At 63.1% G+C, this 12969-nt stretch overlaps 1 protein-coding gene across 5 annotated transcripts in view; it reads right to left on the reverse strand.

The window, feature by feature from the left end:
- Positions 1-206: 206 nt before the first annotated feature.
- Positions 207-12969, reverse strand: part of TOM1L2 (target of myb1 like 2 membrane trafficking protein) — an 83280-nt gene continuing 70517 nt past the window's right edge. Inside the window, exons 12-17 of one of the 5 annotated variants that reach the window (XM_079905611.1) lie at positions 12768-12843; positions 10663-10728; positions 6112-6171; positions 4500-4536; positions 3716-3860; positions 207-1582 (exon numbers count right to left, since the gene is read on the reverse strand). In XM_079905611.1, coding sequence (XP_079761737.1) covers positions 1495-1582; positions 3716-3860; positions 4500-4536; positions 6112-6171; positions 10663-10728; positions 12768-12843 — 472 coding nt within the window. In that variant the 3' untranslated portion in view covers positions 207-1494. Of the gene's footprint in view, positions 3861-4499; positions 4537-6111; positions 6172-10662; positions 10729-12767; positions 12844-12969 lie in introns of all 5 variants that reach the window. The other 4 variants (XM_079905612.1, XM_079905613.1, XM_079905614.1 and 1 more) reach the window with 4 other exon arrangements.

Genomic DNA, 12969 nt, shown 5'->3' on the forward strand with positions numbered 1-12969 from the left:
CAAGCAGGGACAGGCAAGGGGTGGGAGGGGCCTTCCAGGGTAGGGGCTGCTCGAGGCCCGGGGCCGCATGTGGTGGTGAGCTTCCCTGCCTGCTCCCTCCAGCAAGGCCCACTCCGCCGCTGCCTAGAAAAAACAGGTGGTCGGATCTGGCTGGCCCTCCGGACAGTCACCGCCGACTTGACAGAGATCACACAGCAACAGTCTGTTTGTTTATTGTGGAGTATTTTACATGCAAGATCCCAAACTAGACAGACATGTCTGGAAGGAGAGCCAGTGGGTGGACAGACGCTCTGGTGTCGCTGACTCCCCTCTAGACGGACCGCCAGGCTGGGGGACGCCGGACCACAAACCTGAGAACCCTCACAAGTCAAGTGCAAACTCGAGGAAATAAATATCCCCCCACCCCCCCTTCCTCCAGGAGTGCCTGGAGAGACGCAGCGAGACTCCGGGGTTGACAGCTGTTCCCAGGGTGCCCCAGGGACAGCACAGGCTGGAGCAGGGCACTGGGAGAGGCGGGGGCCCCCGGGCGTCTTCTGGGTGCACACGCTCAGCCCGGGTGGCGAAGCCGGCTCTGCCCACGTCGGGGACGGGGGAGGGGCCCGGACCTGGCGGCAGCCAGCGCAGAGCACCGCCGCCCTCCACGGCGATTCCCCTTCGCCAGCCCACAGCCCCCTCGGACCCTCCAGAAGGCTGGGCTGGACTGAGTTAGAAGCGTGCGGAGGCAAGCGGGGCTGTGGCAGCAGGAAGGGACGGGAAGAGCCGAGTCTGGGCGCCTGCTGCCACCGGCCCCTCTCCCCAGTGGGGCCTTGAGGGAAGGCCCAGGCCTCACGCCTCCCCAGGCCCCTTGCCCTGGACACTGGGTGAGGAGGGGGAGGGCAGCGAGCCAAGGCAGCGTGGCCCAGGGCAGACAGCACGGTCGCTCACACTGAGAGGGCTGACAGAGAGACAGGAGGACAGACGGCCACCTTGCCCTCTGGCCCGGCCAGCAACGAGCCGCTGCAGCTCTGCGGCCCTTGTCCCGCACGTGCTGATAAGCCAGTTGCTCACGTGTCCCCTGGGCCGGTCGGCTTGCACGGTGCCTGGGGGTCCCGGGCAGAGGCCGCTCTGGGGCAGGCTGGCCAAAGGCCCGCCGGTGCCCGGGTCGCACTGCACTTAGTGCCATTAGCTGCTGCCCACTGGCCAGAAAGGCAGGAGCAGAGGGTTAGTTTTCACATCTCAGCACACAACACAGAAAAGGTTACACACATCCCCAAGAAAATATCTTGACAAAATAAATATTTTAACCTATAATCAGGTATAATTAGTGCTTATAAGGAATCCCAGCAATAATGTAGTGTAATTAAGTACATACTGTATCTGTGATGTCTAACACTGGTGGAGAGGCTGCTGGCTCGGGGGGTCCCACTCCCCAGGGCGGAAGGCTCTGGCCAGCTTCCCTTCCCGAGCGCCGTGCCCCCCAGGCGGAAGGGAGCCAGTGGGAGGGGCCCAGGGCGCCTAGGGCTCAGGACAGGAAGGGTAGAGCAGCACCGCCCCGGCCACCTGCTTCCCAGGCCGGCCTACGGCTGGGGCAGGCTGCTGTGACCTGATGGGCGAGCAGAGTGTCAGCTCCAGCTGGGACGGCCAGCGAGGCCACCACCACCCGCCGCCCCGGCGGCCCCACCTCTCTCAGCTGTGCCTGGCTGAGCAGCTGGGGCTGGGGGGCGGCTTTGCGGGGCCTCCCTGGGCAGGTACGTCTCCACTTCACCCTCCATCGGGAGACCCCTGGGCTCCCTGCTTCGCCGGGTGGAAGGCCGGCTCCTCCCTCAGCGGACGCTGGGCCTGGCTGCTGCAGCTCCCGTTGGACTGGCCACCCGAGGCCCACTGTCCCCCGCCCCCACACAGACACGCTCCCCAGGCTGCGCCCAAGGCCCAGGGATACCAGCTAGGGTCGCCAGGGACAACCAGGCCACCCAGCCACCTTCTGTGCAGCTCAAGTCGGCCAACTTCACACGCTCAGCATCCACGCCGGCCTCGGGGCCTCGCCCTTGGAAACGCCGAGGAGAGGGGTGCAGCTGTCTGAGGGTCGGGGCTGGGCGGGGTGCAGGCAGGCTGGCCCAGCTCTGTGGTGGGGACTTCCTGAGAGCCCTCTGAGGAACTGGAGTGTGACAGCCCCAGCCGGATCCCAGGCCTCCTCTCCAGAGGAAGCTGCAGGGTGCCAAGCTGGGTGAGGGTGCCAGGCTGGGTGTGGGTCCCAGACGGGCAGCACCCCGCTTTCCCCCACACCTGCTCCTGCTGGTGCCCCGCACAGCCCTCCAGCCCCGTCCTAAACGCTCCCGCTGGAGCCCACGGCGGCACTGATCCCGGCCTGTGTCAGGCCCAGCCTCTTCTCCCTGCTTGGGCTGCCAGGTGGGAAGGGCTGACCACACCGCGGGCCAGGCCCACCAGGTGGCCCTGCCAGGCCTTGCCCCGACGCCCAGGCCGCGCGTGCTGGAACGCTGATCTGGACCAGGGCTCACAGGCTGGTGGAAGCCGCGGCAGCAGTGTGTTCGCTCTTCTGGGCCACAGCACAGGGCGGCTCAGGCTGGACCGGGCTTGGGCCGAGCGGCTAGTGCCCTGCCCATGGCCCGAGATACCAGCAAGGACCCAAGACAGGAGTGGGTGTCACCAGCCCCTCCTAGGTTGGTTGGGCGCCGGGTCTGGGGTGGGAGGAGGTCAGGCTTCAGGACAGTCTGCAGGGGAGGCTGAGGCCCCGCCCAGTAGAGTGCAGGGGCCTTCGGCCACTGGGATCTCGCCTGGGGTGCAACACCGCCTGCTGCTGGGCCCTGGAGGCGGAGGCGTGGAGGCTGCCGCAGACCAGGCCGAAGCACATTCACCAACATGCAGAGCTCTCCCCAGCTGGCCAGAGCCAGCCCGCACTGTGCAGGCCCCCCCACAGGTGGGGCGGCCACAGGGCCCGTGGTGCACAGGGGCAGCTTGGAGACAGTAGAGTTATCTCTGCAAGAGCTGACCGGCCAGGGCTGCGAGCTGCCCTCCTGACAGCCCATGGCTCTGCCCACACCAGGAGCATGCAGGCCTGCGGGGGAGCCCTTGGTCCCAGGCTCGGCTGCTGAGCCAGCTTGGACGTGGGTCTGGGCGAGCAGCTGAGTATGAAGAAAGGGTCAAGCAGATGGCGGGTGAGAGACACCACCCGTGGGCATCCACAGAGCCTTCTAAGGTGCCGACACTCATCAGGCAGCAACGGTCCAGGAGGGCGACCAAGCCCGCAGGTGCAGACCTGCCCTCTCTGGGGCACAGGGGGTCACGAGAGGGCAGGAGAGGCCCGCTGAGCTGGGCAGGGGCACGCCGGGCAAGGGGCTGGGGCCTGAGCCCCTTCTCTGTGTGCAGGTGACCAGAGGAACCGCTCAGGACCAGACCCAAAGGGACTGCCCTGCCCGGTGCTGGACCAGCTGTGGGCTCTTCCTGGGAAGGAACAGGCAGAGGGAGCTGGTGGGCAGGAAGAGCAGAAGTTGAGGGGCTGTGGCTACAGCAACGCTGTCCCGCCGCCCACAGAGAGGGTGGCTAAAGCTGGTCCTGACTAGCGGGAGGCCTGGGAGCAAACACAGTGGCGTTTCCATGGAGACACAGCAGCGCAGGACCAGGTGAGGGCTGGGGATGGGAAGAGTGGCCAGTGCCTGGTGTGGATGGGGGGAGCTAGAGGTGACCTGCCGTGGGGGGGCCCAACCACAGGATAGCTCACAGGGCAAAGAGGGCGTCCTCCGACTGCTCCGGCTTCTTCCGGCTGGAGGGATTGGAGGCCGGGGCCGGAGCCTCCGCTGGGGGAGAGGGAAGGTTGGGAACCATTTCGGCAGCTTTGGCCCTTTCTTCAAGGAATTTATCGAACTCTACAACACAAAACAAGGCCGGCCGGGACTGGTAAGGGCTCAGCTGTATTGAGGCTCCAACAGCCACGCCCACCTGCTCCCCACAGAGCACCGCCCCCTTTCCTCCTCCGCCATCACCAGGGCAAGCGGGAAGCCTGCCACAAGCCGGCGGGGTGGGGGCGTGGGGGCTGGGGGGTGCCAGTTAGGATTCCTGCCCCACCACTGACTTGGAGCTTTTCCATCATGCAGATCAGCATAGAAGGCAGGGCAGGGGGAGCTGGAGGGGAGAGTTCCTCCTTGAACTTGGCAGGGAACCCCCCCCACACACCCACCAAGCAGGGCTCTGTGCCTGCAGAGGGGCCCAGCTGTGCGGCCACAGGGTGCCAGGCCCAGGGGTTCCCTGCGTGCCCTGCTGACTGCATGGCATGTGTCTTGCTTCAGCTGCACTGAGCATCTGGCGGGGGCAAACTGGTCAGCAGTGCAGGCAACTGTGCCGACTGTTCACCAGCTGCAGCACCTCCCTCATCAGCACAAGGCCTGGGTGGGACACAGCCCAGGAGCCCGCGGGGGAGGCCCGCCCAGGCGGCATGGCGGAGGGCGGGGGGGCTCCCAGAGCCTGGGGCGGACACAGCAGCAGCGGGTTGTGGGGGGCAGGCCTACCTTCACTCGTGACGCCCTCCTCCAGGTCGTCGCCCTTCTGTGGGAGAGCAGAGAGAGGGCATTAGGACCCGCCCACCCTGCTGCCGGTCCCCGCCCTCGGCCACCCCAGGGCGGCACCCGAGCAAAACTTCCTACTTCCCGTCCCCCCAAGTTCTGTAAGAGCAAAGCACTGCTCTCGTCTTAATCAGAGACGCAGAAACTTTGTTTTTAAAAAGTAAAAACAAAAATAGTAGGTTCTAGGTTTTGATCCCCCAGAAGGGTCAGAAAGCAAAAATTCTAAAAGGTGCAGGTTCGTTCTCCGGCTGAGCCGCGGGGCAGGCCTGCAGGGCGGCCAGGAGGAGGCTGCGCCTCAGGCAGCCAGGGCCCCGGGCGCTCCTCCGCTGGGCGTCCCCTCGCGGGCAGCCACAGGGCGCTGGGAGGTCACGGCCACGCCAGCAGCTGGGAACCGCGTGAGGCCTGGAAGCACGGGGCCGGACCCTGCGGCGCTCTGGCAGCGTCCTCCTGCGCCCCGATGCTGTCACTGGGGAGGCTCTGGGGGGTCAATTCTGTGCGGAACGTGGGGGCCACTGGGAACTCTGCACAGTGATGGGGAAGCAGACACGGCCCGGGCTTCCTTCCTGGCTCTGCCCCTGACCTGCTGCGCGGCTGGCTGGGAGGTCCCTGGCCCTCGAGCGCGGGTGCCCCCCGTGAGGTGGGGGCCCCGGCCTGCCTGCTCTGCGATGGGAGCTGTTGCTTTCCGGGCATTCCCTGGGAAAGGCGTAATGGGGGGGCCCCTCCTCCCCTGGCATGGCACCCGAGTCTCCGGGAAGCCCGGCTTTGGTGGGGGGGGTTGGGGGCTGGCCCGGAGCGGCAGGAGGCCCGTCCTGGGGGCTGAGGTCTGCCGTCCTAGGTGGGGGGGTGTCCTGAGGGGAGGCAGCGAGAAGCAAGGACGAGTTGTCCTCAGGTCATGGGGAGAGTCCCACCAGCCATGACCATGGACAAACACCTCCCCTCCCAGGGTGCATTTCTTCACCAGCCCCGGGGGTGGGGGGCTGGGGGTGGTGGTGAGAGTGCTTGGCGGGGGCAGCGGGGGACCAGCCATCACAGCCCTCCCCTCTCGGACCGGCTGCCCTTGCCAGCTGCACGATGTCCTAACCTTCCTGCCCATCTCTGGGGATAAAGACAATGGTCCCTGGAACCATTAAATCCAAGATACCAGGAGATGCTGGGGAAGGGGGATGAGAGTGAATTAAAAAACAAACACCAACTCATGTCTGTGTAAATTTCACAATTAAAAGAAAAAAATGTCTCTGGGTATATATCACAATTAAAAGAAAAAAATGAAAATCAAAAAATAAATAAATAAAAATATAAATTAAAAAGCATACAAAAACCCCAAACCAAAAGAACCCAAGCACACACACACCTAAAACCGCAGTAACTGGGAAAAGTCAGTGTGCGTCTTGGGGGCGGCGTGGCCCACCGAGCAGGTGCGGACCCCGGGGGGCGCCTGCCCAGCCTCCCCTCCTCCACCTCCCCAGGGAGCGGCCCCGCGCCGGCCCCCAGGCCTCCTGTCCTCAGAGGCGCCTGGGCCTCGCCACTCCCCACACGAGATAGAAAAGTCGAGTCTCACCAGGTCGGTCCTGAGCCACACCTCAATGTCGTCCATGACAGACGGCTGCACCACGGGGATCTATGGAAGCGGCAGGCAGCGGCCAGGCAGCCCGCGGCCAGGCAGGGGAGACAGAACAGCGGACACGTCAACCCAAGCAGCCCGACGGAGCCAGACGTACACAGAGCAGAACACGTTGGCGCAGCAGGCGGGCGGGCACGCAGGCAGCCACGTGGGAAACGGCAGGTGAGGGAAGCAGCAGCTCTAGGAAGCAGGGCTAGCGACGGGACGGGACGGGACGGGACGCGGTGGGGAGGGAGGCGCAGTACGCGTTCTTCAGTGGATAACTTTTTGACTAGCGTGTCTGCCTGTCAGCCCTGGGGCGCCGGCCTGCAGGCCGGTGTGGAGCCCCTCCGCCTGCGACAGTCCCGGCCCCGACAGGACGGGGAGGCCATGTGGCCGTCCGCCCAGGGCGGGGCAGGGGGCAGGTGGTCCAGGCTCGCTCACTGAAAGGATGGTGTCCTGGGGCATTTCTGAGTGGGAAGGGCACCCAGGCCTGGGTGTGGCCTGGCCCACAGCAGCCCGGCACATTCCTCCACCAGCAGACACAGGCCAAAGCAAGGGCTTTGATGACAAAAGGGACCGCAGGCTTTGGTTGTCTTTGTGTCCCTTTGGTGGAAAAATCAGGAAGCGGCCTGAATGCCGCAGCCTCCTCCCATCCCACCCTTTCCTCCCAGCTTCCAATGGCTGTCTGTGGCCCCAGCAACAAAGAAAAGAAGTGCAACTGAAAGCAGGGGAGTCGGGGGGGGGGACGGGGGGAGCAGGGGAGCGGTTGGGAAGGGGGACCAGGGTCCCGAGCAAAGGAGGGCACCCCTCTGGTGCCTGGGCCCTGTCCACGCCTGGGCCACCCATGCCAAGGGCCTGAAAATCTATCTGGCTAGAAATACTTAAGCTGCTGTCAGACATAATCAAATGATCGTATGATAAGAAGGAAAAGGAACCTTTAACCCCTTCGAAGCCACGTTAATGAAATGTTGGCTCCCAGACTAGATAAACGAGAGGATGGCCCTTGACCGAGGTGACCTGCATCCTCACCTTGGCTGGGTCTGGGAGGTACCTCCTAGAACTCACTCACAAGCTCGCTATTTCTAGAAAAACTGCGGGCACTGTGTCTGTAGCTGGGTTCACCCCAACGTCACACAGCTGGGCCGGCAGACCCTCCTCTGGCTTCCACATGTGTCTCAGAGCGGCTCAGGCCAACCTCGATCAGATGAGGGAGATTCTGCCTATGTTGCCATTTAATTTCTTTGACCTACTGGGGACTTAAGAATGTTGAAATGAAAAAATACCAAGGAGTTCAAACCACCCTGAAATGACTCATGGTGACAAGGAACACATGGTCCTCCCTCCGGGCAGGACGCCAAGGGGCTGCTGGCAGCACCTGGAGCCGACTTCCCTCCCCACGGAGCAGGGACCAGCGGCGTCCAGGGTGCGACCGGCCAGTCTTACGCCTGCTGACGGGGCTTCTGCCCGACACGTTCCCATGACAGGAGATGCCAATTTTCGTTATCATGATGCTTCTAAGCCAGGACGCCCAGCCTCGGGGAGGACTCGTGTCACACCGCCAAATCCCCAGGACCAAGCGTGGGAAGTCAGTGTGTCTCCAGGGAGAAACCCGCCAACCCACCAGCCTCGGCCCGCCCAGGAGGAGTGGGGATTCCTCGGGTCGCAAAGCTTGAAAAAAGACACTAAGTTGTCATGCGCCTTAGGCCTTCAGGTTTTGCTCGTAACTTTTTTGTTACTGTTCAGAATTGGTCCCTCGGGGGCAGGGATAGTGCCTCAGTTTTCTCCTCTGGACCGATCTTGAGAGCCAGCACGCTCAGAAAATAAACACTGACACATGAGAAGCTCCTCACCCCTCAAAACAAGCCTGCCACCCACAAGTCAGGGGTGGACTTGCTCCCTTCCAGGAGCTCCCCACCTCCGGGGCCCCAAGAAGCCCCAGGTCTGGGGCCTCAGCCTCGTCTGTGAAATGGGGCGACGTCTTCCGCCACTCACGACCCCAGAGCCCTTCAGTTCTAGTCGGGTGCTTCCGTTTCTAACTCAGAAACCCAGGGATGCCGGAGCCGTGGGGCCTGAGCCCTGACTGAGAGGCGCTGGCCGAGGGCATGCATCACGTGGAGTCGGGTGTGGGTGACAGGATAGCTCACGTGACGGGGGGATGGGCCGCCCTGCCAGGCTGGATGCAGCCTGGGCTCACGAGCCGCCTGCCTGGGAATCGATGGGGGAGCACGGCGCCAGGAGCGCGGCAAAGCTGCCCCAAAACCAGGTGCTTCAGACACAGTAGACACTTGCGCTGCCCTGCAAACAGGAGCTGCTCTGTCACCGCTCCAGCTGCGGGCACATCCCCAGGCCAGAGAGGCCTCAGCGTTCTCACCCTGAGCGACCTGGGCTCTCACACGCCCTGGGGTGAGCACCTCCCGGGCAAGGGGGCTGCCAGAGTGTGAGTTGGAGGAAGGAGACAGAAAGGGAAACAGATGCAACGAGAAAAAAATAAAGGGAGCGCGTGTGGGTACACCCTTGGATACAGACCGGCCGCCCAAACTCCCTAGCTCCGAGGACGGCCGGACGGGGCTGGCTGGCTGAGGCGCTGGATGCGGAGGGCAGCCGTGGACGTGGCAGGGGTGGGCCAGCCTGGGCTCAGACGGGCAGCCCTGCGTGTGGGCGGGAGGGTCACCGGCTCAAAGGGGAAAGGCACTGCCCGGTCTGCGTAGGGGGCCCCGCCCCAAGCCTGGGCCTGGGCAGCGGCAGACTTTTCCCTAATCTCTTTGGGTTCCTGCTGCGACTCCTACTCTTTCACCTATCCTGGCTGCACCCTGCGTGTGGGTGACAGGCCTCCGACCGCCGCCGGGAGAGGCAAGAGCACCGCCGTCCCCGGGCAGGCTGCTCGAGAAGGTTCTTGGGGCTCTCCTCCACGGTAACGGGCCTGGTGCTGGACCTGGATGCCCGACACGCCTCCCCGCAAGGAAACCAGCACCACTTCCAACGCGGCCGGACCAAGGGCTGCGCTCGGGCGCAATGCTTGCAGGGGCTCTTGCCCCCGACAGTCCTCCTGCCGCCTCCCCAACCTGAGGCTCAGTCTACAGGCCCTTTGGTCTCGCTCAATAGTACAAAAAGTTTCCAAGTAAAGAATTTGTACTTGGCAGGTTTGGAAAGACTCAGGGTTTCTATGCTATGGGAAATGAGGCAAAGCAATTAATATACGCTGTTTAAAAGAAAACAAAACAAAACACTGCAGTCGGGCAGGTGAGACACAGGGTTAGCTGTTAGTCGGGCTTGTTTCTGAAGTCGGAGACTGGAGCTCTAGGTGGGGCCGGGCAGGGGCGGGTGCCACCACCGGCTACCAAGCCACACGCGGGGCAGCTGTGTGGGCAGTATCATTTTTTGCAGGACTAATAGGCACAAGGACACACAGCTGGATCCTCCCAATTTGGACAGTGGAGTGGACGTGGTCTCCAGGAGTGCTGCTCTAAGGCCACCCGCACGTGTGGGCCAGAGCCCCTGCTTGTCCCCACAGAAGCAAACAAGGGGCCGGGCTAGCCCATGTCCCTAAGAACGGCCTTGGGGTCTGGTGCAGCAAGCAGGACGGGCTGCCGGCAGGTGGAGGGAGACGGCCCCCCGAGTGCGGCTGTGCTGGGTCGCCAGCTCCCAGCTGGGCGGGCAGACACCCTGGCCCCCGGCTCTGACAGCCCTTTGGCCCGTGTCCTCGAGAGCTAGTCACACTTGCTTAGGCAGGTGACCCTGTGCTGCCCGCAGGCTCGGGCATGCTGGCCCAGCCTGAAGAGCCCTCCCCTGGCCCCAGGCTGGCCCGGCCCCAAGGGGTCAGTTCGGCTTCCTCCTGGTGTGTCTAGGTCTCCCGCTCAGGCTCCACCATGCACAGACCCCGGTCTCAGAGGTGAAATCGTCCCTGCACCGCAGGCAGCCTGCAGCAAGTGACCTCTCTGTGCACAGACTCGGGGCCACCTGATCACGAGGCAGGAGGGATCCTGCCGGGTCTTGGAGCCATGGACACCCTACTTCCTGAGGCTGACTGCGTGTATGATCCCCACATCTTCTTATTCCGTTCCAGTAGCGTTTGTGTTTCTTTAGGAGGTCTCAGATCCTTCCGGGGGCACAGTGGGCACAAACAATTACAGGACGAAACCCCATCGGCCTAGACTGCCACATTCACAGGCTGGGCGGCGTTCTCTGCCCAGTCAGATGCTTTGAGCCTGTCCTCTCAGAAACATCCCCTCCCAAGCAGAGGCCACAGTAACTTGTGCTCATCCTGGAAAAGTGAATACTGCCCAGAGCTCCAGAAACGGTAGAAGGAGGGAAAGGGCCCTCCCCTCACTCCTGCAAACGCCCGGACCTCCACAGAAAACCAGAGATGGAGTTTCTGGGGCTGGAAGTCTGCAGCTTAAGGAGACAGACAGGAGGGGAAGACTGGGCACCCGCGAGAAGACAGAGGGAAGCGCCGAGGGTGGTGGTGGTGGGGGGACAAGGGGCTCAGCGCGGCTGGTGACCTCTCACCATTCCTTGGGCTATGAGCCAGCTGTCTATGGGCTCCAGGTCAGAGTCCCCACCTTTACCTCTCTTCTGGGCCGAGGACAGAAAAGTCCCAGAAAGGAAAGTCACAGCAAGACCCGTGGTAAAGAAGCCAATAGCACATGTCATGGAAACAGAAAAGCCACTGTCAGAGCTGGTGCCCCGTCACCTGAGGAGCTGGGACCCAGCGGCCCACCCCCCAAACATGCCCTTACCTCCTGGATAAAAGAAGAGGCGTTTAGTAACAGGCACCCCAAGAGGGTAACACGCACTTGAACCCCTGTTCCCACGCCCCTGGGGCCGCAGAAGGCCGGCCGGGGCTGCCCTCCGCCTAGGCTCTCAGGGTCACTGAGGGGTGGCTTCACAGAACCAGCTTTTGCACAATCATCTCTACTTTCATTATCTTTTTCCTCCTCAGTTACCTGTGGCGTTCTTTTTCCAAACTCTTAATGTGAATGATGAATTTGGGGATATTGCCTTTTCTAAATGATGAAAGTATTTAAAGTTAGAACTACTGGTGTGGCTGTACCGTGAAGGTGTGGCTACACAGTTTTTTCTCCGTTGCCGTGTTCTCAATTTCTCCCATGGCCCAGGTTTCATTTCCAGGGCAGCACTGTTTAGGATATGGAACACCATGACCCGAAGTACAGGCCTGAAGATGCATATAAGTGTGTGTGCACAGATACAAAGACACACCCACAGACAGGCGCGTGCGCGCGCGCGCACACACACACACACACACACACACACACACACACACACACACACGGCCCACACGAACCCTGCTCCCTGCATCACCCCATCGAGCAGGGCACACGACGAGCAGCCTGCCTGCTGCAGGTGGAAATGTTGAAAACAGGAGGCAGGCCAGGCACCCGGGGTGAAAGGCAGGGAGCTGGCTGCATTCCTGTGCTTGGACCCTGGGCACTGGCAGAGGCAGTGGCAGAAGGGCACTCCTGGCCTTGGCGGGGCAGGCCCTGGAGGCAGAGTGGAGAGCTGACCGGGCCGGCCTGGCCAGCTGGGCCAGGAGGATGGGCCGGCCTTACTGGCTCCCTGGTGCCCTGAGTTGGGGTGGGGGCCGTCCTCAGCAACAGGACCACTGGGCCACGGCACAGTCCCGGCCTCAGGGGTTCTGCGGGGGGCGGGGCACTGAGAGCCGCAGCCTGGGTGGCTCTTCTGCGCCCCCTGGTGGCTGGTGCAGAGGGACGCACGGCCCTCAACAAGCTGGCTGAGCCGGGAGGGACATGGGGACCAGGCGATGAGCTTTCTTGGGGACGCCAGGCCTCAGCACTGCCGCCTGCCCGGGCCACTTGGACAGGGGCTGCGGGAGGCCAAGGGCTGGTGTTTGGGAAGCCAGGCTCCCCTCCAGTGGACAGATGAGCGCTGCCCCTTTGTAGCCCGGGATGGGGCGGGCCAGGGGGCGGCTGTTCTGGGGCCACTGTCCCCCCAACGCCACCCCCCCCACACACACACATTCATTCGCTCGTGGCCACACACATTTCTCAGGCGAGAAGGGAACCACCTCACGAGAAGCATGGAGGCACAAACCTTTTCCTTCCGGGCACTGCGATCTCCCAGAAATCACAGAAGCCCCTCCTTCACCTCCGAGCACCTCTGCCCTCAGCGCTGCTCCCCCACTCCAGCCCCCTCCCCAAGCCAGCCCCACCAGCCACCTTCTGAGGGCAGGCCTGCAGGGACAGGCCCAGGCCTCCATTTCCCTTCTGTCAGAGAGCCGCCCACCCCAGGGCACTGCAACCTTTGGGGAGAGACCCTCTCTGGCCACAGGAGCCCTGCGCCCTGAGAGCTTAGAGCCACCATGGGGGACAGCAGAGGTTCCCCATCAGACCCCACCGGGGTGCAGCCCCGCCCAAGGTGGCTCGCGGAGTGCCCTCCGCACATCTCTGCCTCTCTGGGCCTGTCTCCTCCTGGGTGTCCAGATATGGGCGTCCCCACGGGTGGGGGGCACTCAGGAGCTGACATGGCTCACCCCAGTCTGCCCTCCGCGCCGCCAGCTCTGCCTAACTCTCCAGCTGGCTTTACCAGACGGCCCTGCTTTCCCCCCAGGCAGAAAAACAGGGCGAGAGACCTACCACTTCGGGGTTCTGTTTCCGACCGTCTACCGCAGAAGCAATTACTCCGACGGCCTGGGGGTCCTCGTAGGTGGCCCTGGGGACGAAGCAGCACAAGCAGAGTGGTCACGGGGGACGGGGGGGTGGTGACCTGCAATCACCCTCCATCTTCGGCACCTTCCTCACGAGTACTCAGAGGCCTCGGCTTTAGGTCGTGGTCTGG

Source organism: Stenella coeruleoalba (assembly GCF_951394435.1).
Source record: "Stenella coeruleoalba genome assembly, chromosome: 19".
NCBI classification, from domain to species: domain Eukaryota; kingdom Metazoa; phylum Chordata; class Mammalia; order Artiodactyla; family Delphinidae; genus Stenella; species Stenella coeruleoalba.